The sequence below is a fragment of the Pararge aegeria genome, chromosome 16, assembly GCF_905163445.1.
Source record: "Pararge aegeria chromosome 16, ilParAegt1.1, whole genome shotgun sequence".
NCBI lineage: Eukaryota > Metazoa > Arthropoda > Insecta > Lepidoptera > Nymphalidae > Pararge > Pararge aegeria.
Genome location: NC_053195.1, coordinates 17,556,107 through 17,581,404, shown reverse-complemented (window position 1 = coordinate 17,581,404; position 25,298 = coordinate 17,556,107). Strand labels below are relative to the sequence as shown.

At 38.4% G+C, this 25,298-nt stretch overlaps 1 protein-coding gene across 2 annotated transcripts; it reads right to left on the bottom strand.

Moving 5' to 3' along the window:
* Positions 1-563: 563 nt before the first annotated feature.
* Positions 564-23,875, bottom strand: LOC120630231 (alanine aminotransferase 1-like). Of its 2 annotated transcripts, XM_039899378.1 has the most exons (10): positions 23,202-23,875; positions 14,038-14,127; positions 13,687-13,781; positions 12,632-12,822; positions 10,021-10,223; positions 9,341-9,469; positions 7,168-7,374; positions 4,844-4,987; positions 3,989-4,103; positions 564-2,976 (listed from the first exon to the last, which is right to left on the bottom strand). In XM_039899378.1, the coding sequence occupies exons 1-10, from the start codon at positions 23,442-23,444 to the stop codon at positions 2,828-2,830; spliced, it is 1,566 nt and encodes a 521-aa protein (XP_039755312.1). In that variant the 5' UTR covers positions 23,445-23,875; the 3' UTR covers positions 564-2,827. The 2 variants fall into 2 exon arrangements, with proteins under 2 accessions (XP_039755312.1, XP_039755313.1); XM_039899379.1 differs by lacking the exon at positions 3,989-4,103.
* Positions 23,876-25,298: the final 1,423 nt, after the last annotated feature.

The following is a 25,298-nucleotide window of genomic DNA, read 5'->3' as shown; positions in this document are numbered from 1 at the left end:
TTGAATGAATTTGCAATTTTGTGTAGCCTAGCGATCTGCACAACGAGTTTATTTTTGTTTCTAATATTTATATTGTTACAGTCCATTTTCTTTTTAAATTTTGTTATATTTTTATGGACATAAATTAAATTTTATGTACTGACTATGCACCGTCATTATTTTAACTTCTTAAAAATTTATCCCTTAATGACTCGGGTAATATAATCGGGTGATATAATTTGTCTCCTGTCTGTTCTAGCCCTGCTGGTGTTTAATGTCAGCAGTCCAAGATAGTAACAGGCTAACCTGATAGGGGGTATGGCGGATGGCTACATAGGGGTATGGGATATTGTAAATATATTAAACCCATGCACCTAGTTTCTAGGCGACACCGAAGCGAACGCTAAATCGCTTGGCGGTATGTCTTTGTCGTCAGTGTCGCTTGCTGGTAACTAGCCACGGCACGACCGACGATTGAATAGAGACAAGTGGTAGCATAGATTTTGAAGAATATTCCTAGACCACGGGCTAGTGGGCCTTTAGCTTAGATATTTAATTATACCAGGAAAAGCAAATTAAACACATGTGTTTTCATCATTTATTTCAACAATACTCAACGGCGTCAATTGTCCTCTTCGACTCTCCGCAACAAATCGCTTCGTCTCGGGGACGTCCAACAGCCGCAGCTAACGAGCTAACTATAATAATTCAATAGGAAATAAAACTGTATAACATAATATTGTAAGTAAATTAATTAACATGTAGTATATATAAGTAAATCGTGCATTTTAAACAATAAATGCGACCAATGTAAATTAATTTCGCAGTATCACATTCCTTTTTCTAATATCAGTGACGTAACAAGATTCTGTAGGGAAAATTTTAAGGCCCCAGATATCAAAACCATGATTTGTATATTATTTCAGTTAATCAATATGTGCAGTTCATTTATCTGATAATAATTAAAAAAATTAAAGAATAAATACAACCACACTGTGCATGGTCATAAAAAGGGATTGACAATTATTGCTTAAAAAGAGTGTTTCTTTTTGAGTAATTGCTTTGACTTTGATTATTAACACATAAATCGAATTGAATAATAAAATATATATCTTGAACTATACGACGTTTTTTTTTTTGTGAGACTGTTGAGAGCCCTGATTATAAATCTAGGTCTGCTACGTCACTAATGTAAACAAATTCACAAAAAAATCACAATTTATTTTAACACATTTTCATACATTTATATTATAAGTAAATGACTGATTGCCATTACTTTAAGATTATTGATTTTAATAAATATAAACAAAAAATATAAATAATACGCGCAGATTTGTGCGAATCAAATGAAATGGCACGCCTGAGACTAGTTTTACCTGACATCATTTAGATGAGCAAATTCATCACTAAGTCGATGAAACTGTCTCAAACATATTGTATTTTCTTCGTTAAATAATGGTTAAATATATTGGTAACTGTTACGGTAATAAATATTGGATTTTTTTCTTCAAGTTCGATTGAAGTTCTGAACTTCTGTTCTGGTCATTTTCGAATATACAATAAAGGCAGTGGAATTAATATAAATTGAAAAATAATAAACAAATAAAGATTACAGGCAGTTTAGAAACAATTCTCAAAACCAATCTCACTGATTTAGTTAAACAAGGACAACACAAATTTCATTTGACTTTATCACGAACTTAATCTCTTACTTATTACGAAACTGTACCAATGCTGTCTATGAATCAAATAAACTTACCTAAAATCTCATAGTACAGTTATTTTGACATTACACGGTACTGACATTAAATGCTTTATTAAGTTGATTGCATATTAAAGAGGCCATTAAATGACAAGTCATTATTTTGTCTATGTGCATAAGTGAATGTAATTTAGAAAACTATAGTATGGGGCCATCCATAAATTACGTCACGCGAACTTCATGATTTTATGACCTTTATTGGACTCCCCCTCCCTAGTGTGGGGTTAATTATTAAATTAAAATAGCAGTTCTGATATTAGTTTAACACTTAGGTTATAACAGAATTGAAATGTGACGTCATGAAATTTAGGATATCCCCTTCCCTTCCCCTCCCACCCCCTTAACGTGAGACGTAATTTACGGATTTAGCCTATGTTTACTAGCATCGGCATTTTATGTGCGATCAACTTAACATACTAATATTTGCAAACATTTTCATGGACATATCAACATGGTATTTTTAAAAGTACTTGAAAGCTACTGTTACGGTGTTTCAAATGAGAATAGGATTTACACGTGACTTCTTTAGCTTTTCCAGTTTTTATTATATTATTTCTCAAAAGTGGTTTTTTTGGTATGAAAACTCTTCCTGTGAGGCTGCATTGAAATTTATGTTTGATACCCAATTTTGAAGATTTATTATTATTATCTTCTTTATGGGGGACGACAATAATTATTTATGTTCTCACCATAAATTACATTTTAAGAATTTCATTTAGGGTCAACTGGTAAATTATAATTAGAATTTTTATTCTTTTATTAATCACCTTTTTTTATTAATAACCTTTTCCCGATCGAGAGGAAATTTCGGGCAGTCTGTGGTCAATAACATGGTACTATATAGGAGGTCGTAGCACCTCGGCCGGAGTTGCCATGAACGCAACCCTTTTGAAACTCCTTAGAATGGTTCAAGGAGTATTTAGTTGACCGCTGCTAACGATCACAGTTGAGCATGGATTAAAACCGTGTTTACAATGAAAATATATCTAGGTTAAATACTCGTCAAGGTCGGGAAGTCATGCCAAATGAACCCTTATTCTCATCCGCACATCATAGTAAGTGTGAAGTGTCGGTCGCGGATGCGCGTTACGAGAACTCCTCGGTGAAGTGCGAGTGGAAGGCCTTGAAGCTGTCCAGCATCTCCCGGAGCAGCGCCGGCTGCGGCAGGATGGTGGTGCGGAAGTGGTGCGTGCCGGCCCGCTGCCCGAAGCCGCTGCCCGGCACGATGCTGATGCCTGCGGGAGGTGATAGAGTAGAGAGATTATATTGAGTATCAATGAGTGTACAAACCGTAGTTTGTATATCATAAGTATTCGCAAGCCGAAATCGAAATCCGTAATTGGAGAATGGGTATAATAGTAAATAAACTATTTTTAATGCTTGTGTTCTGAGTTTTTTTTATCTCCACCGAGTGCCACAGTTGTGTAAACACATTTGCTGTCTGTTTTTGAAGAGTTCCGTCGTCAGTCTCCGAAACTCTCTGTCAGATCTATATGAAACTTATATGGCTCCATTTCGGAATAACCCTCTTCACACAAAAAACATAATTTAGCATATCCGTCATAATCGTCCATAATTTATATATGACAGAGTATTGCACGAATACAGGGTTAAATAAAAAATACTTGCCTGTACTTGTTTACATTAAAACCAACAATTTTCGTTCTAAGCCTTTTCTTAACTCGATGGTTTGCTAAATATTAAATATTTACATAAATGATTACATAAAATACTGGTTATTACTCTGTGTTACATCGGCAACAGCGCGCGAACCACGACTCTATCGTGCGCTCGAATCACAAGTGTTTGATTTTACAGAGTGATGTGCTGTTTTTTGTATGAAATTAATTAATACTGTACGACCTAACTCCTGCAAGTTTAAACTAGATGGCGCCACTCGTTTACAGGCTATGTGCTACTGGATAGACTAACGATTGTATCTGTTCTACAATGTACGTTGTGGCAGGCGGGTCCCTCTTATCGTGAACGGGCCGTTAACAGAGATAAACAGTAGTGTTAATTGTAGCCTGAGATCCGTTACTCCAATATACTGTATTATCACCCAGCGGGCTAGCACAGGAAGGAGGTAAAAATTGTATCACCCGATGATATTCCCTAACGGGAGATATAATTAACGTGTCCACCTGCTCGAGCACGCGAACATGGGATCGGAGAAGTTCACCTCCGTTTATTATTACACATATATTTGGATATTGCTTTCTGTGGGAGGAGACCCGCGGCGCGCACCGGTGTGCTCCAGCAGGCGCGCTGCGTAGAACACGTCGGGCGCCTGCCCCGCGCGCGCCGCCGCCGCCAGCGCCGCGCGCGGCAGCCAGATCTGCGGGAACGCGTACATGGCGCCCTGCAACACACGCCCGCTCAGAACCTGCTGCCACCCGCGCCCTGTCTCGTAGAGGCATTGCAATTTCCACAGGGAGTGTGCTGCACTCCCCGCTTTAAATAACAATAAAAAAAACCCTAAAGGTGCGGAAGTAGTCATCATTTGAGCATCGATATACACTGGGACTTTTTTGGACTAGGATTGACCTTAGCACGTTCTATCGTAGATCGACCACTGACATAATTTTTGTCTAGGTGATGATGTTATCATCTAGTGAAGCCATCGGTCCCGGTTGTTCCACGTTGTTATCGAGATCATGTGAGTTAGCTCAAAATTTCTTCTAATAAAAGACAAAACGCGACCGCAGGCTCAGAATGACGTTATAACTTTGACGTGTATTCGTGTGTGCGTCTGTCTGTGATATCGTAATTCCCGAACGGGCGATTTGGCTATGATTTTGATTCAAAGATAAATTAGCCGGGAGTGTTCTTACATAAAAATCGGTCGAAGATGGAGGTCGCCCAAAACGACGGAGTACACATTATTTTTCCAACCTCAATGTCCTTTACATGGAGTACAATAAAGTACATGGCTAACGAAATAAAAATAAAACGAAAAAAACTTGAAAATTATGAGGAAAGTGGAATGATAAATGGTCCTATCTAGGACATAACTAATTATTTTCTTTTGAGCTTTTAGTACATTATATGTCGGGATTTTTTTTATTTAATTTCAAAAGAATAATTCCGTGTAGTACAGACCTGAACAGTGTTGCACTGGAAGCCCTCCATCTGGTTGAAGGTGTCTGCGATCATCTTGGCGCGCTTGTCCAGCGAGGCCAGCACCGCCGTCTTCTCCTCCAGCCACAGCGGGTACGACGGCTCACCCGGAGCGGGCGGCTTGGCCTGCAACCACGGCGCGGGGTAATGGGAAACACGTAATGCTGCATAAGTGCCTACGATAGACCTACTTCAACAATAGTAATATAGCCTTAGCCTAATAAAAATCACCAATATTTGCAGACACTTATATAAGTATATCTGGTTGGCTTACAGCTATTCATAGGAACTATAGCACATATCTTTGTTTCTCAATCACTAATAACAAACTTGGTGTCTCTAGTATATGTACGTGGGTAATGGAATGCAAATTCTGAAAGACTACAACTGTTGCCTGCTACTTTTGGATGTATTTGTTTTAAATCCCGAAACTTTTGGTTTTTTTGTTTAGTCTAAAATGATACTACAGGATGCAAGATGCTATATGCATAAAATCAAGATCATTTTAGCTGTCGAGTCACACTTATGTACCAAAGGTTATTTTTTAGGTAACAGGTGATTATTATTGGCGGACCAAATAGATTAACTTCGAGAGTAAAACTTCCATTGCAAAGGTCGACTGATGTACCAATTATGCAAACGATACGATTCTCTTCGCCGAGAAGGGAAAAGTCCCTACAGAATTCTGCCTGGTCCGACTAGCACGCACTAAGACAACCCCCTCGAAACTTCCAGGTTTGCAAGGAAACGCGTGACATTCATTGGTCCCGACCGACTTACATCTCACGCCTTTTCTTCGTTTCTAGATCTCTATTCTCTCTGAGCATCATAATGCTCCTCAATATCTGGCCATATCTTTTCCAATCCGCATCACTGAACAACAAGCGTGCAATCAGGTTTACCCCCGATCGCATGTCTTTACTAGCGGATAATTGGCTTTGTAAAAACTTGGAGCTTTTCCAATGGCAAAGAGGCAAGTATTGACTAACCCGTGACCACTAAGCGCCAACGTGAGCCATCGGTCGGGGCCTCTCCGTGTTTTCTGTTATGCAATTTCAAGTCCTGAACAAGCATAATCTTTAGGATAGATAAGGATGCTGTCTCGCACTTCAAGTGGCGACAGTTTTTTTTTGACCTTGTACAACTGGGCGAGTTCTCTGTTCATTTTATAAATAGGAATTAGTCCTGAGATCTCGTCACGGCATCAGTCCAGCATGCTCTGCAGATACCTTCATAGTTGTACCTCCATAACACTTAGTGTGCCACCGATGGCAGTTTTTTTGTTTTGCTTGCTCAAGGCCTCCGTTTTTTCTTTATAATTTAGGCATTGGTCAAGCCAAACCCCAAGATATTTAATCTCCTAGATCGGAAAGACTGTCGCATCTTTTATGTGAAATTCAATTGGGTTTCTGCCGTCCGCTAAAAACAACTGTTTTCGTCTTCTCTAACGCCACTACTTTTCCCACATCCTCCCGTATTTTTATCGAGTGCTGTATTTGCGTTAGTCTCTAGTTAGTTCTGGCCAAGACTACTAATGCTACATAATCGGAAAACCTACTAACTCAATCCCTTCCTGTTGTTTCAGCTGAAAACCCTATCATATTATTGATAATTGAGACACTCCTCTGCTAACTTTTACTTAGTCTCGCACCAGGTTTTGTATGTATCCAGAGAATCGTCTCTTTGAAGGTCCAGAACTTTCTCCCTCCAAGAAGCAGAGTTGAAGGCTTTTGACATCAAGGCAATATTAAGGCGCACGGTTTCCTGATTCTGAGAGTACCCCGCGAGTCTCCATGGCCGTTCCTACTATTATCGCAATCAACAGCTTAAATCCAAACCGTTAAGACGGTCAGAAAGCCGTGACTCTATTTAGAAGTATTTCCATTAGCTTTCCATAGCTGTCTAGCAAGCATACATGTCTTTATCTCTGTACTGGGTGTAAACTGAACCTAGCGTAACACTACCTACTTCTAAACTCCGTTGTTGCCCTCGTATTCTTCGTACCCAGGCATGTTTTTTTTCCAGGATGGGCCACTCTTTGAACCAATCTGGTGCCCTTGTTTACAGCGCATGTCGTCGCATTTTCGCCGTCTTCAGCCTCGTGACCTACATTTCCAAAATTATAGGACTCCTGACGTCCTGCTCAAATATGTCCGTCTTAATGTCTTCAAGGCTAAAAAACAAAAGTGATCTAAACTTCTCTTCTGCGCAGTCAAAAAGTTCGCCACGTTAGTCACTAGTTGTGTGAAGTGTGAAGTGAGACCGCTAAAACTACGAGAATGCGTAATATGAAAGAAGGTACTCACGACGCAGTCCACCGCGGTCTGTCCGAGCACGGACGGGCACAGCATGGCGGAGATGCACTTGTACAGGTTGGCCTGCACGGCGGGCTCCATGTTCACGAGCTCCATCCAGCCGCCGCGCAGCCCGCACTCGCCCATGTAGCCCTTGCTGACCGACATGAACGACGCCAGCTCCACCGCGGCGTACGGGCCGCCCATCTCCGACATCACCTGCGGACCGGCCCAGGCAGATGCGATGCATCACTCACTTCACTCGAATACTTCTACTGTCTTACGTATACAATGAACAAACTAAGAATGTGACATAATAAAGACATTTCTGGTGCTAATTTGGCAAAGCACAAAAGGTTAACTGAACTGGATACAAATCGATCGATGTGACGATTTTTAAACAACAATTTAAATATTAAAAGTTTGAAAATCAATACACAAAGACATCTTTTTTGGATATAGAATAAGAACTTAAAATTAATTTGAAGGAGACCGAAAATGTCGAAAAAAAACCAAAAAATAATTGGGTAAATTATGGCAGTACTTTTAATCCTTTCAATCAGTAGAAAAAAGTACTGTCTTTGAGTTATTGAAATAAAGGTATATTAAAAATCTTAAATGATACAAGTATTTCAGTAAAGGTAAACTTTGTGATGGGAGTCCGACAACCTAGCATACTACTTGGGAACAAACCGTTTGTCTGTTAAAGCTATTCCAATGGTTTTTATAAAAATTGACATAAATCTGTAAATAAGTGAATGAGATGAACACTAAAGAAAACCAAACTTAAGTAAATCTAGGAAAAACAACTATTATCATTTATATACCAATTAACTTGGAAAAAGTATGGGGTCATGAAATACGCACATAAATCGTAAAATTTAATCTAAAATAATGGACTACCTACGAAATACTTATAACTGAGGAGTAACATTATAAGGATTATCAAAATATACTCATCAAATTGAAAGCGTCCCATAAGCACAAAACATTCACGGTTTACACTTAATTGTCCAGTCTTTAGAAACCGGTATTAACCAATAAACTGAAGCTTATTTTAAGCATTATAAGCGAAACTTTAACACACTTTCGGTTCAGACCTGACACACAAACAGTAAAACTAGCAAGTAGCAACTGTACCTTATTCAGTAGGCATAACTGCACCCGAGTTTATTTATTATTTTAGGAACGCAAAAGTGTATGATATTAAACTATTATTTTTGAATAATAATGCTCCAAACGCTGGAAGCCCACATTACAAATTTTGGACTGAAGACTGTGGTCACTCCCAGACACTACAAGAAGCAAATCATTATTGCAGAAACATAAAAGTGTACATACATCCAAGGGTTGTCTGTAAGACATTGCTTTAGCAATAAGGCCGCCTTTGCATAAAACTGTAAAGCTTTTCTTCTTAGTTTGTGTATCATGAATTGTTTCTATGCATTTGCAATAAAGTTTTGTAAGTAATAAAAAAAAGAATATATGCATAAAAATAAAAATATAAAATCCGTTTAGAATCTGAATTTAAACCGATGAAGTTGCAGAAAAGCTGGACATAATGTCTACTGGAAGACTTTGTCTGTCCGGTTAGCGCGGGGTACAGTAACGCAGCATTATTGGCTTGTGTCGTCATTCTAGCAACTTGACCCATAAGCCATTACCATGTGTTACGCATCTCGTTGAGCTACGAGGAAACTCTATTTCCCCTATGAACTATTTAATCTATCTATGCTTTGGCCTATACGTCATGTTATTTGTATCTAGCTGTCCCCCGCGACTTCGTCCACATATGAGACAAAATTAAAATTATATAATAACAGACAAAATTAAATCATAGACATATGAAGCTGTCGCGGACATTTTATTAGAATTTTTAAAAGCGGAACAGTTCAGCCATACATTATTTTGGCGTCTCTTTACCCTTTACGCTTCGCACGTATTTTTGCAATAGTTTTCATTGATACTCCGCTCCTACTCGGTGATTTAATATAGTTTATGGCCTTCCTGGATAAATGGACCATCCAACACAAAAAGATTTTAGAATTCGAACCAGCAGTTTCAGAGATTAGCGGTCAACCAAAAAATCTTCGGATTTTTCGTATAGAAGTATAGATTGAGAATTATGCCAAGAATTAATATGTGTTAATTGTGAGTGAGTGAGTGTGTCAAGCTGTTGCGTTACCTTCTTGAAGGAGTAGAACTTGCTGCCCTCGGCGTACACGTTGTCCTGGTACACCTCGTCCGCGAAGATGAACAGCCCGTGCTTGTGCGCGAACTTGATGATGGTCTCGATGTTGTCTCGCGTCAGAACCTGCGCCACCAATCGCTCACGTAAATAAACAACGTCACACGTAAAGGGGCAAGGCGGGTGTGAAATTGTGATCAAAGGGAGCCTGAATTTCATGCCGTCAAATTTCAAAATCTATTATAATGTAGGTATTAAAACTGGTAGTCTCTAAAATGTGACCAACGGAATGACCCCGAACCTGACCCGAGAATCTCCACCCGTAAAAATTTTCTCAGAACTAGACGCCTGGTGTTTATTCTGTTACTACTAGTAAAAGTTAATGTTTGATGTTGTTGTTGAAGTATTCAAAATTTATTTCAAAGCGTCGGTGGCTCGGCTGGTGCCGCAGATGTTCGAGCGGCGGTTATCGAATCAATCGGGACATCAGGTGAGACGCTTATTCGTAACGTCACAATTTCTATTTAAAAACTCCAGCACGGCTAGCTGGTCAGGAGGCGAAAATTACCCTGACAGGGGAGGAAACTTATGTTTTGAATACTTTAATTTGATCTCTTGTAGCCTGAGGGATTTAATTTTCGTCTCCGGCCTATGCCAGCCGTGACTGTACTGGGCACCTGTCCCGTGGGGTTGCCGGGGTTGATGACGACGAGCGCGCGCACGTGGGCCGCGCGCTGTGCGTCGGCGAGCGCGCGCTCCAGCTCGGCCACGCTGAGCCCCCAGTTGCTGGCCTCGTCCAGGTAGTAGCTCACGAGCTGCAGCCCGTACTCCGCCAGCGACGCCGAGTACAGCGGGTACTGCGGGATCGGCACCATCACGCCTGCCGACACGGCCGCCGTTACACCCTACCCTTAGAGTTTGCTCACTCGCAATCGAGGACTCGTTTTCGAGGATCGAGATGCTTGAGCGACAGATTAAAGTGGATTTTATGCGTATTGCTTTGAAGAATTTTCGAATTAGATTATAATTCTTCAAGGAGAGCTTCGGCAGAAATTTTAAAATGAAAATTAGAATTTTACTTTGACGAATTTTACTTTTATATGCTAAAATATCCCTTTGATTCCGAGTGAGCAAATTTTATTTTAAGGCTTCTAGTGTTTGCTTTAATAAAATATTTGCCTAGTGTGAGATTTTCTAACTAAATGGCGCTCTTTCGATTCCATACAAATCGTTGTTGACTTTCACGCGATCGAAGAAGTAAACGTAATTAGAAAATCTCGCACTAGACACCCTGGGCGTGGAAATTGTACTAAAACAAGTGCGTGAAGTTTCCCTGTTATGAAACACTTATTTGAATTATTACCTTCTGTGAAACAATTGACGAAAATTAACTGATAATCCAGCAACTATTTTAATTAGCAATTATATCATTATACTCTCACAAAATTAATGAACATTTAAGTTGGATACTCGCAGTATTCAGCAATAACAAATTCAAATTCAAATTCAAAATTTCTTTATTCATGTAGGCCTATCACAGGCACTTATGAAGCATTCATACATAATTGTTTACATAATTGTAACGGGATGGTGATAACTTCGTTCGCCAACTTAAATCTAAAGCTACGAGGGTTCCAAACGCGCCCTGGTCTAAGAAGAGCCCACAACAAACTTAGCCGGGTAAATTTATTTTTTTGTTATCACCATCTTCCAGTAAATTTAAATTAAGCTATGAAGCTAGAGCAATTCACACCCAAGCTTTTTTATCGTTTAAATAATCCTTAATGTTATAATAGGATTTTTCTGTAAGCTTACGTTTTATATAAACTTTGAACTTATTGAGAGACAACTCAAAGATTTCATTTGGTAATTTGTTATAAAATAATATACAATTGCCCTTGAATGAATTTGCAATTTTGTGTAGCCTAGTAAACTGCACAACGAGTTTATTTTTGCTTCTAATATTAATATTGTTACACTGCATTTTCTTTTTAAATTTTGATATATTTTTATGGACATAAATTAAATTTTCATATATGTATTGACTATGCACCGTCATTATTTTAACTTCTTTAAATTTATCCCTTAATGACTCTCTTGGGCCCATTTTATACATCGCACGAACAGCCCTTTTCTGCAGGACGAAAATAGAATCTATATCAGCAGCATTACCCCATAATAAAATGCCATAGGACATAATGCTGTGAAAATAACTAAAATAAACAAGCCTAGCAGTTTCTATGTTTGTCATATGACGAATCTTTTTTACCGCGTATGCTGCAGAACTAAGTCTGTTCGCTAAATTATTTATATGTGGGCCCCATTGAAGCTTAGCATCTAAAGTTATTCCTAAAAAGATTGTCGTATCCACCAAAACCAACTGCTCATTATTAAGTTGTACAATGGTTTTTACTTGTTTAACATTCGGTAGTGTGAATTTAATACTCTTCGTTTTTTTTCCGTTAAGAGCTAAGTTATTAGCCTCAAACCATTGTACTACTTTAGCGAGACATATGTTTACATCGTCAAGATTTTTTTCACGACGTTTAATTTTAAACATCAATGATGTATCATCAGCAAACAATACTATCCCGTGATTGTCCTCAGCTAGGTAAGGAAGGTCATTCATGTAAATGAGGAATAGGAAGGGTCCTAATATAGATCCCTGGGGGACACCAATTTGCACAAATGACCCGTTAGACCGCTTTCCGTTCACGTCAACTTTTTGAATTCTATCATTAAGATAGGAAATCATTAAATCTAGAGCTATGCCCCGAATTCCATAGTGGTGTAGTTTCCTGATTAATGATTAATGTTTAATGTGTAACACATGTTGTATCAAATTATTTAAATCAAATCAACATTCAACTATCAATCAATCAATCAATCCTAACCGTATTCGGTCACAGCGACTGTTTCCAACTCCGGCTGAGAGCGCCGCTGGTGAGCTCTGAGATGACTCACATAACCTGATTTTGTGAAACATCGTGAGCGCTGCCTTACGTGGTTACACCCCGATACGAACCAGACGAACCGGCCAGCATCCGGGCAAGCGCTCCACAAGCTAAGCTTCATCAAGGCTTTCCATAAAGTAGAATGCCTTAAAACGGAAGCGTCCTCCTCTCTCCCACGACACCAGGTACCATATCACGTACACCGTGACAGATGACCGGCTCAGCTGTTCTTCGTCTTTTATTTTCCACTTCTTGCACACGATTCATCCATCTCTTGCGCATGCGTATGACATCGCCCACCCGGCCAGCCCAATGATGGTCGGGGCGCACTCACCGGACGGCTTGCCGCCGAGGTCGTTGCAGAACAGCTGCAGCACGCTCTTGATGGCCGTGGACGCGCCCGACGAGAGGCACACGTTGTTCCAGTCGGCCGGGTGCCCGTCGCGGCGCTCGATGTACTCCGCCACGTGGCGCCGGATCAGCTCGATGCCGTGCGACGCGGAGTACGAGCCCACCGACTGGCCCCTGCCGGTGGACGAGACATGCTTCGATGAGTTATACGGGCTCTCACAGATATGAGCCTAATACATTTTATAATATGATTCCTAAGGTGATTTTGGACCTGCCAATGCACAAGTTTAAAGAATTTGTTAAAACACATTTATTACAGCGAGGTTACTATACAATTGATGAATTTTTTAATGACAAGGTTGCTTGGAAGCATCCGGCTCCGCTTTCAGCTCTCACAAGATAGAAAGATGAATGTTCAAATGCAAAATGTAAATTGTTGATGTTGGAGAAGAGCAACTGCTGAGTTTCTTGCCGGCTACTTCTCGGTAGAATCTGCCTTCCGAACCGGTGGTAGAATCACTACAAACAGACAGACTTGACGTTTCAAAAGTGCTTATATTAGGCCTACTTGAAATAAATGAATTTTGAATTTATGACAGTTTTTTGAAGTTATACTTCTTTAGCGGCGTTAGGAAAAAATCATGAAAGTGTAATTATACGATGTAACGAAATATACATAGTTACAGGATTTCAACAGGATGAAGGCAGTTGCGAAACCGAGTGAGGTGGGCCCCCGATGTTAAGTATAAAACCATCGGTTATAAACATAGCAACACTTCGCAGGGTGTGCGAGGGGCACGCCTGCAAAGCCTGCCTGCCGCCCTGTGCGTGCACGCACGGCGGCAGTAAATAAAAGTTCTTTGACTACTAAAGCTCTTACTATCACACATCAGACTCTGTCCGGCTGCCCTTGGATGGAAGGTGTGATGAAGCGACCAGAATAATATAATGTGTATAAGGTATTCGGTGCCTGCAGGCAGCAAACGGATAACATATTTGACGTCATCATATTTCTCGAAAGAATCACTTGTCACTTACCCGCACGCATCCAGAATTTCCTTGGACCGTTGTTTTACGTCCTCCGGGAAATCACCCTTGTCGATCAGCTCGGGGTAAGATACACACGCCAGCACCTAGCACGACATGAAACTTTCAATGAGTGTTTTTTTTAAGTTTTAGCTTCGAATAACTTAGGTCTTAATAAGAATTTCTGCTATAATTGATACGCTCATTAAGTTTTATAACACAGTAATACAATCTTTAAGACATTTTTGTTTTCAAGCATTATTCAAGGGAGTGATAAAAATTTCCTTCCTCCAGTGTAACATTTCACAGGTTATATATATATATATATATATATATATATATATAACTGTCTGTTCAGCGTACCTGTCTGATAAAAGTGATAGGGCGCTGTCCCATGGCGTGTGCATCCCCGATGTTGGCTCGGATCACCTTTTTGAATGGCTTCTGTACCCCCTGTAAATGTAACGTAATTTACGTAAAATTAATCGTTCAGTACTTAGTTTTCGTTTCTTTCGTTCTTTTCTTGAAGTCATTCCAAAAATTTACTTATTTTTAATAGGACCTATTTTTTAGAAAGAGCGGGATTTCCATCCAATACTTTTTTTTAAAAGTCAAATGGTCGAAGAAACGCCGCAGAAATAAGGGAACTTTTGTTAAAAATAATTGCACCGATTCGCAAGTTAAGACTTATTGGAAATAAATTAAAATTCACCCATTCGAAACCGGTCTTGTAGACAAAAGTACTGTATTTGCTTTATTAAAGTCGCCTTGAATCACCCCAAAGTCTGGCCGATAGGGCGGCAGCTGCTAGTGGTGGCATAAATGATGATTTTCCTTGCCTTGGTTTTATTATATGCTTGGAATATTATACGTTGAGAACAAAAGTGTCCCGCAATATTCTCCAACATTTTATAAATTATACATATGTATAAATGAAATCGGTATTCGATGATCGGCTAACAAGGAAAGTGTTGATAATTAAGTTCTGAAGAGAAAGTTACCGAAATATTTTACTCTCTCATGACTGGTAAGCGTTGGGTTTCCTAGGTGCTGAAATAGAGACCCCGTTGGCTTATGTACGTTGGGACTGTCTGTCACTATCGATGACATCCTAAATTCCAAGGGGCTGAATACAAGCAGGTCAAGACCGCAAAGTGGGAAAATCCGCATAGAATAGGTACCCCATAAGAAATCGATATACATTCGGATATGGATCAGTCAATGGGGCAATACATTACATAAGACTACATTTAGTGATTAATATATCAGCCAATATTGCCTATATATTGCTTGTTATCGGACAAGTTTAACACAACGTACGTGATGTCTCTTATCATATCACATTGGCTCAATTGAGTAATGAACGACAATTTTCGCAATGCACTTCTAATAGAGCTATCAACGGCTATAGGTACATTACGGAGACATTCATATGTACATCTGAGAGGAAATAAATTACTTTACTATTTACAAACGCATAGTACCTACATAGATACTTAGTAATCTTATGAGTGTATAGAGTTTTATAACACAAGCCTTCTAAGGTGTTATATAACATTACTTTGAGTCTCAAGGTTACGTACGGTATGGATTCTTACAAAGGATATGACGCAAGTTAATGAGGATTTTATTGATTTCAAGAAGTTCTACATAGAGTTGAAGAGTTCGTAGTTAAAAATCCAACATTACACAGTAGGACTAGAATCAGTCTAGTGAAATGAGTAACTTATGATTTATTTGTTAAGGTTATCGCAATTTTATAAGGACCACGAGCATCGGCCATTTTGATCTTTGATCGATTTTACGGACTATTGTCCTAACCTTCATGAAACTATGAATAACATAAAGTACATAATATTTGGATATAATATCGCGGTACGGATAATATCGCCGCGATGTTCTGATTGTCCTTTGACGGAATTATATAAATTCCTGCGAACATTGGCGCAGGGCCGAGGGTACATTAGTGTCGGCAATCGATATCACGTGACCCCCAACGCCCGCAGCTTCTATTCAAATATCAAATAACACTCCATACAGAATATCTACATTGGAAACATGTACTCGTATTGTTTATCTTTAGCAATTTGTTTTAGCACGCATTAACGATACTTGTTTTCTGGAAATTTTAATGATAATTTAATTGAAAGCCTACAATTTAAGATAATTAAGAATAAGCCCGTTGTAAGTTTGAGTCCAGCAAAATATGAAAAGAGCGAGCGGAAGCGAATCCAATGAGCTTGTTCTTGTTGCCACAGGCTTTCGTAACAAAATGGGGCACATATAATGAACATGGCAGCCAGTGGCGTGCACAGGGTTTTTGACCAAGGTGCTATAAAATGGAAATGGGATGGCCGAAACGTTAATATAAGATTTCTCGAATGCTACGATTAATTCATACATAAAAATGAGCGTACTGCCAGATTAACCATCATATTCAAATGGTGATCATTTGCCAAATTTCAAATATTGCCTACTTTAAATCATTGATTTGATATGTTACTATCATATCCTTTAAACAAGGTCAGAATACATTTATTTTAGTCCTACATTGAGTCAGAAAAGGCCGAATGTTAGCGAAACTGCCATTGCCTGATTTAAAAAAGAGAGGCAGGTAATTGTTCAAACTGTTAGAGCCATAGCACACGGCGTATTTTATCCGCGCAGGCGACGCACAGATGACGCGCGTATACGTGCTTCATACGAGATTTGAACGCAACCTTCTAACCTTAAGCACACGGGGCGATCGTGAAACGCGCCTCTACTGCGCGTATACGCGCTGTAGTCGCTCGTAGCTTTTGCGTTTTGATCAGAAACTCCTCGAATTCAGTTGTACAATGGCGTCGGTTGAGACAACATTGCATACGCTGGCTTTAGTTCTTCTTTTAAAAAGAAAGAAACGAAAAAAAAACCGAATCTATTGGATAGACCCATTTACGAGTGAAAAAAGATTGAGTGGTCATTATCATACAACATTTAAAAAATTAGTAATACATAGAAGATGGAAGAAATATCATAAGTGTTATCCGTCCGAATGTCATATCCGTCATTCCAAGAACTTTTTTTGTATCTAAAACCGGAGTTAACTCGCCGTAATGAGATCATGTATATCGGCAGAAGAACGGTAACTCATCACATTGAGGTAAGAAAACAACCAGTATTTATTTATTTATTATGTACCTATTTATTTATTGACCAGTTACAGTTCTAAATCAATCTTAAAAAGACAAGTGCACTTTGATTATTAATAAGAGAATAAGATTTATTTATTCAATATCATCATACATGTCAGATATGATATCGGAGTCATTTGTAACCGATTCATTGCTATCCCCATTTAGGAGTGAACTGCCAGATTCATTTCTTGACGCTGATTGATTACTAGGATATTGTATAATGTAAACGCAACAATCAGCGTCTACGGCGCTGAAGACGCGCGTTCCTAATACGCGCGTCGTCTGCGCGTTAAAAATACGCCGTGTGCTTACGCTCTAACTGTTAGTTACGTTGGTCTTCGCTGCATAAATGACTAATTAACATAAATTAGTTACACTGTCGGTTGTTACGTCTCCGTTCAAGGTTTTTTTTTGTTCGTTTCTCTCATTCATTTTACTGTTCGTTTTTTATCAGACCAAGCCTCCAAGACCACGTGCTTCCATCTTAAATTCCTTACCCTAGATTATAATCTACTTGTAGTCGAATAAAATCGATACGGCAATTGTATTATATCCGTACTTACGGATAATTAGATTCTACGCACCATCGTACTGGAACTTAAATCGTAGATAGGTAGAAAGTTTACTGTAACCATCAAAGCCCACCGGATAAGACCGTAGAAAATTCTGAATTATTAATTTACAAATTCCCACCACCGGAAACAGAACCTTGCGTCCTCGAGGCAAAATGGAATGAGGTGTTGGTACCAGCTTTAGTTCAATGACCCGTTTAGAAATAACTTTTAGTGGCAGCCTAGCACGTTAACTTCATAGGTACGGTTGGCTATCGATTATGTGACTACCCATAATCGTATTATTTTCGTCAAGATACTATGGAACACTTAAGTGGAATAAGTGGAGAGCTGTTATCAGCTTATCAGTGCATGTTATCGAGCTCGTTAACAATGTTTTCAACTCTGATTTGAATCTCGTTTATCTGCTTTATCTACACATTTCTGCTATATATATATATATATATATATATTCCTAGATTTTTCCGGTACGATGTAGATATAACAAACCGAGATTTATTTTATTTAAACAAGATAATTTTTGCGCCGAATAATCCGCAAAATGTTAACATATCAGGTATAACTGCATCGGCCGCCTGCCCACTTACATGCAAGACATGCAATACAAACTCACCGCTGTCACGCAAGTCATCACAACATTTTATTGCGGAGAGGTTGTTTAAATTAACCAAAACATTCAGCATTCTACTGACGTATATTTTTTCTACAAGCTAACTACCTACTTTAACTTGACGGCAATGTCATCGGATGATGCAATCTAAGGAGCGGACTAAATAATGTGTATTACCCTCCCATACCTGAGAAAATTCTAAATTATATAGGTATTCCAAGGCACCCCTGCCTGTCACCCCTGCCCCTCGCCCCTCCAATTTGGTATGTGCCAGGGAGGTCGACCAAAACGTCTATATATGAGCAGGTATTCTTATTTCAATGAGACACTTTGACACGCGAGAGTCTTTGCCTTTTAAGTAACGTTTCCAAATTAGATTTCGCCAACACAGTGATAAAATGCATATCGGAATTTGAACAGCGGCTTGTCAGAATCATGGCAGAATTCGCAAAGCATTCTGATGATTTCGACGTCATACAGCCAGAGAAATGCGGCTTCTTATCTAATCATAGCGCAAACTAAGGCATTTTAAAAATTCTTCGAATCAATAGTCACAGAATTTCCAAGCATCATCATTCGTCATCATCTTTGAGAACATAACGGAAAACTGTACGACTACGGGGCTACTACGAGGCACGGGTCTCCTCTCAGAATGAGAAGGGTTTAGGCCGTAGCCCGCCACGCTGGCTATGTATGGACTGGTAGACTTCACACCCCTTGAGAACATTATGGTGAACTCCGAGACAAGCAGATTAACTAACGATGTTTTCCTTCACCATTAAAGCAAGTGATATTAAATTGCTTGGATTAAAAACGCATTAAATTCGGTCTAGCGACTTCCCTTACGACTAGATTAGTCATAAGGGAAGCCTTAGCTTTACTTTCGTATCACCGCTTACTGGGCAAGCATCGCTTCCTAGGCTATCACTTCTTCTTCTTCTTCTTTATGCTATAAGTTCCACTACAGATGCAACACCATTGACGACCTGTTATGCCTTTAATGTGGATGTAGATTCGATGAATCATTAGAGAATGCAAAGGAGCAAATGGATGTACCATTAGTTTATCAGCAACCATATGGGTTACCCTGCATCTTCTGTATTCCAAGCTATTTAGGGTGAGGCTATAGAGATGTAGCCTATGTCTATTTCCTCACTTTGAATTGATAAGTATCGTTTGAGACCACTGCGAATGGCCTTTACAAGTATTAATAGTTATGAAGTTTATAATGGTAACGCAAAATATTATAGCGAATTTCCCTACGGCGAGGAGTATTTATAACTCATCAGCTAGTTACATGTTTGTTTTATGATACCGCTGAACATCCTCAAGGCCGCTCTAGTTGGAGGGAAATTTTCCAAAGGTCAATGGTGTTATTGGCAAATTTTCATTTCGCTTTTACTTACACGCCTGTTCGCCTGCGTACGCTATTAATCATTTATATACGTGACTTTAAAAAAAGCTGGCTCATTTGTTGTTTCTTCAACGTTTAGAATCGATTATGCTTTGGAATAATAATATATACTTCAAAAACCAAACCATCCATGTCAAATATATCTACATGTTACTATTGAATTAAAGGTTACGGTTTACTAAACAATTGAACTGATTATATAAGTTGTTTGCTGTCTCGAGGAGTTCCGTCTTCTTTCTACAAAAACAAGCGTGTGAAGGAACTCGTGCGTATGATTAGGAATTCACTGCAATTTATTTATGTACGTGAACAGTAGGACCCTCCTAGCTACAGATCGCTCGGTGTGCACCTACTTTCGCTGTTATCACCGCTGTCCCGTGCATAAAAACGCATTGATAACTCAACTTTCTAAATGCTATTTTAACCCGCAATCCTACTTCAATGCAACTTGGTGGGTCACAATATCAGCGTAATGCAGAAAACGCATTTGTATTATTCCAAACCTTCCAAGCCGTGAGGATTAGTTTAATTTGAATGCGTTTTACAGACAAACATACAAGTGGTGCAGCTGAAGCACCACGCTTAATTTGTTAGGGTTTACCTCATTAGAATCGAAATCACTTTCAGCAATCCATTATTCAGCGCAGAGCGGTCCATACAGGTAAGCACTATTTGCGCGGTTTTGATGTCATTTCAGCAAAGCTATTTGTATTAGTGCTCTATTATTGGATCTACGTCACGTATCCAAACAGCTGCTCGAGGTTTACTGTACCTACCGAATATACGCTAACAAGGTGGTGTGGCCTTGCCTCAGCGCCAATCAAACCATTGTGTCGGCTAAGCAAACGTGATCCAAGTTGGTTACTGGATGGGAGTAGGACCACTAAGCTATTTGTAGATTTGTAAATTTGTATTTTAATCTTATGGCACTTTCCTCCAAGTGTAGGTAAACACTTTAAAAAATAAAAATTAGAGCCACTAACTCCTGTAAACATAATTTTTACTTAAGTTATATCTTTATAATATGCTGAGCCTTACCAGCCTTTAAAAACAGTTAAAAGGATTGACTTATTGTGAGAAATAGGCCTTGTTTTAGCACTATATTTGGCTGAGCAAATCAAAGTATGCCCTACATTTCTTGTGCCAGTTTGGAATGAAAATCACATTGAAAAAGTGTAGTGAGTTTCAGCACTTTTCTTCTTCTTTTCTTTTTTAAAAAGTGCAAAACAAAGTCCCGTGCTACGTCTGACTGTCTGTGTGTCTGGGCGCAAAAATCTGTAAACTACCAAATGGATTTTCATACGGTTATCACTAATGGACAGGGTAAGTCATGAGGTAGGTTTATGTATATAATTATTTTCTTTCTAACTTTTATGGTTTTCTGAAAATTCATTAGAAATATGACGATGTTTGTTGAAGATGTCGGAAAAAGTCGTACCGACTTGGAGCTTTACTGACGAGTGCCGCGAAAATTAAAAATTATACATAAAATATTGCTAAACTACATGTTTAAAGTAATCATCATTACCTACAAAATTGTCCGCGTGGCTATAATATATATAACTGGTACTGTTAAGTCACAATAACCGCCTTTTGGTCAATCAAAACATGGGTACAATCGAAACATGGTCACATTCTTATCATCATAGTAATCCTTATCCAAATAAATAGTTTAATAATTGAGATTAATAAAACGCTAAAAGTAAGACAAATGCCGCGAGCCATTAAGGCACCTATATACAATAGGCAATAACCAATTTAGTGCAGACAAAGTTGCACAGGTCAGCTAATAAAATTAATAAAAAAATAATGTCAGCTACCAAAGCTGTGATTTAAGTTGGCAAATGTAATGTAAACTAAAAAGATTAAAAAAATGTTCAAAAGGAGCATGTTCACAGCTTAGAGAGCAATGTAATTCTAAAAGCAGCTGCCAAAAAATGGAACACATGCCATCTTGATCATGCACTTTGCATTGGTGTCAATTTAAAGCAGTCATATACATCATAATATGATTATAGCAATAATAAAACATCTATCAAACATTTTACTATATCTTACATTAATCCTCGCATATATTGCTTATTATACTCAATAAAATATTAGATAACAGCTGTTTTTAGAAATCCATGTTGACAACTTATTAATACAGCATTAATAAACTTTGAGTTTTTAGTTACATCTTAGCATTGAAAGATTTTAGCTTCAGGGTACATCCTGCCAGCATGGGCAGGAGACAATTATCTCCCACGGGAAAGGATAAAAATTTATCTACTCTCACAGCAAAATCAACTCCAAAGCACTGTGTAATCATAAACGGGAGTAAACTTCACCACCTCAATGTTCCTTTGCTTTGGCAGGTGGACACATTAAACATATACCTTGTCAGGGGATATAATCAGGGTATATAATTTTGATGTCCTGCCTGTGCTAGCCCTGCAGATGTGGAGAAAATCTGATGGAGATCTGGAAGAACTCCTCTTACAACAAGAATAAAGGTAATAGTTAAGCTAACAATATAAATAAACTATTAATCCTTTGATTCCTGATGTTCTCTGTTAGAGCACAAGAGCCTTTCCTAATAAAAACATCATTGTACAAATAGAATGAACATATAGGTTGTGCTAAAAAGAACCTTTGCTGTGCAAGGGCACATTAATCTAAAGTGAAAGGATAACATTAAGTCATGTCTAAAAACATGAGTGCTGTGGCCAATATAAGCTTTAAGGAGTAAATTATGTGCATAGTTTTTGGTTTGTATAGTACTTTATATGGGCAGATTATGAAAGTGGAAAAAACCAAATGTACATGTTTAAAGTCAACAGTGCTATCATATAACATGATGATGATTGTGATGACCCATCACAATGGAACATAGGTCTTGAAGCGATTGCTAATGCTTGCTAGTTTTGTATTTGTGTGTAGTGCATGTGTGTTTGAAAACTATTTACGTAGTAATTTTTAGCACACAAGGACAATGGATAGAGTATACAATGTTGGGTTACTGGTAGTTATGAGTGATGTTTAATGAGAATAGGAAGTGAAATTGTTGGTTAATTTGTTGTAGGCTACTGCAAGTACATGAACAAACATTAATAAAGCAAAATTCATACTTTTTTTCTGACCTAGGTTATGTTCTGAAATAACTAACATTACAAAAAAGGTTGGCTATCTTAATATATATAAATCTCCTGTCACAATGTTTGTCCGCGATGGACTCCTAAGCTACTTAACCGGTTTTAAATTAAATTGGCACACTGTGAGCAGTCTGGTCCAACTTAAGAGATAGGATAACTTAGATCTTTAATTATAGTCGCAATTTTATTTTATTGCAAATTATTTGTCTGTAATTGATTGACAGTCACATGTTGTATATATACTACTATACTCATTTAAGGCTTAGCGATACTGAATACTTTAAAAACAAAATCAAACGCAGACGAAGTCGCGGGCAACAGCTAGTGTGTTATAAATATTAAAAAATATTCAGCAGTACCCTGAACTGTTTGAATATAATGTCTTATTCTAATTATTTATTATGTGACGGAAGGCGAGCATAAAAAGTAGGATATGAGTATTGATAAAAAAAAGGTATCTTTTTATGTAGGTATTAACTCCATTTTGCGATCTCTACGACTTTGAGGGTTTAGTGACTTCTAACGTGTATTACAAACTGATTTAATACCGAAATTTATGTTCGAAGTAATTACTTTCACTGGTGAAGTAATATAAACGAGTTTTGAACAATTCCGGCTTACCTTCTCTAGTTCCTTCATGATTTCTGTCGCCCTGATGACCAGGGGCCCTCGGACGGCATATTCCAGTTTTAAAATATTTGGGTTGATGTTATCTACTGTCAGTGCCTTCGACATTGTCCTTACAGTGATGAAAATGTTCCTGTTTCGAGAGACTGCAAATTCCACCGAGTCCACAGGTCTCGCAGCGCCGGTTAAGAGTCGACTGGCGGCCGCGCGGCTTATCATCATTTTCATAGATGACATTTTCCCTAATCAGTGACACTTCCACCACCAAACACTGGTATAAAACACAAAACGTCACAAGCACCACTTATAAATACTGTATATTTACTTTATTACCCCACAATTGATAATAGTTTTTTCGTAAAATCAGTTTGAATCACATTCCGATTTATGTAACACAGTCAGTACTCAGTATTCCTATTTTCGCCACAGTTAGTGCGAGCGGGATGACAAGACAAGAATGGTTACCACTCTGCTATGTTTTTTAATTTCACAGATAAAGAACAACTTTGAGTTTAATTATTATAACCACAGAATTTCACAAGTGTCATTTTAGTTTGAATAATAATACCAAGTGTATTTCTTTTTCTTCTTGTTTTGTGATGTACTATGTATAATTAATACTTTGAGACAGCACCACAGCAATCAGCACTGGCGACAGCCCCACTAGTCAGAACAAATGACTGAGATATAATTATTGAAAATATACCTATTACAGCGATATTATTATCTCTAATTAATGATAATATTTACGCTTAGATGCCCTCTAATCTAAGAAGGTTATCTATGAATTTATCTCTTCCGCGCATGAAAATATAAAGTACATAGAACCAGCAAGCAGAAAAAACATTCGTTCGCTGCATATAACCAGAGCAGGGAGGTTCACTCCAAAATCATAAAAATCATAAACATCATATAATAAAGTCACAGTTGAATTTCAAATTCAAATTTTCTTTATTTATGTAGGCCTATCACAGGCACTTGAAGCGTTTATACATATATGTTGACATATTATGAGCGTCGGCGTATTATGCCGAAGCAACAACAAGGGAACGTGGACAGTCCCACTGAGTGACGAGGCGCGAAATAAGGCAGGTATAAGAACCCTGCCTTATGTTCTGAGATGTTGGAGCACTGTCTCGTGCGCTGGTCGGCGCCCGTCTGCTATGCACTCCGCTCGTGTTCTTCGACCCTGTTACAGGTAGTCGTAGCCCGTGGTGGGAGTAGCGACACCTTTCTTCTGGTGTTGGAGGCTTTCTTTGTAATAAAAGACTTCTCAGATGTTTCTTGTTTCAATCTGGCATTCGGCCAGAGTAGCCTATTTATGTCAAATTCTCGGTCGAGAACTCTTGTTGAGCTATCGAGCGGGAAAGTACGCGACCGCCAATGGCGACTCTTTATTTAATAAAATTTCTTATACGATCTAACCGTATTACAAAATAATTGTCGACCATCTAAATAATATCTATTTTACCTAAATATCTTAAATGCTAACCGCTTATAATATTTATTTCAACTACTTTTATTGCTTATATTAATTATTATAATCTAGAGTAAAAGCTAGTCGCAAACAATTTCATTGCATCTGTTTTCTCAATAGCTTTATCTTTGACCTACTTCGATGATTTCGTTGTTGTCGTCATATAAGTCCGATTTTGTTCACGTCACAATAGATGACGTTAGCACATTTTGTGCAATTTTGCTAATTAGTACGGAAAAGGCAAAATAAACTAGACCCGTTTAAAACATATCTGTGGTAAAAGCGTCGTACGATTGTGATTATTGCGATGTGTGGCGCCGCCATTAATTTCTACTCTTTTTGGCTCCTCTTTGGTAAAGAGGATATAAACACTTGGTAGAACCAGCGAAAAAAAATTATTCGCTCGCTGGCTGGGACTCACATATAGTCATATGTCCCACTGTCCAATCCCTAGTGAAATAACATTTAACTCGAGCTTGAGGATATCACAACTGATGTTAATCGTTCCTTGTTATCTTATTAGTCTGAATATGTTTTACGCAGTCGATTTTTCAGTAATTTGTATAACTATTACTAGAGATAGGTTGGTAGTTGGTACATAAAAATATTGGTAG

What these genes read in the sequence shown, in the direction of transcription:
- LOC120630231 (XM_039899378.1), bottom strand. Translation starts at nt 23,444, where the DNA reads ATGTCATCTATGAAAATGATGATAAGCCGCGCGGCCGCCAGTCGACTC. An exon ending in AGTTCTACTCCTTCAAGAAG is followed by an intron (nt 7,375 to 9,340) that starts GTAACGCAACAG and finishes GCCGGTCCGCAG; the next exon opens with GTGATGTCGGAGATGGGCGG. An exon ending in TCCAGTGCAACACTGTTCAG is followed by an intron (nt 4,104 to 4,843) that starts GTCTGTACTACA and finishes CGTGTGTTGCAG; the next exon opens with GGCGCCATGTACGCGTTCCC.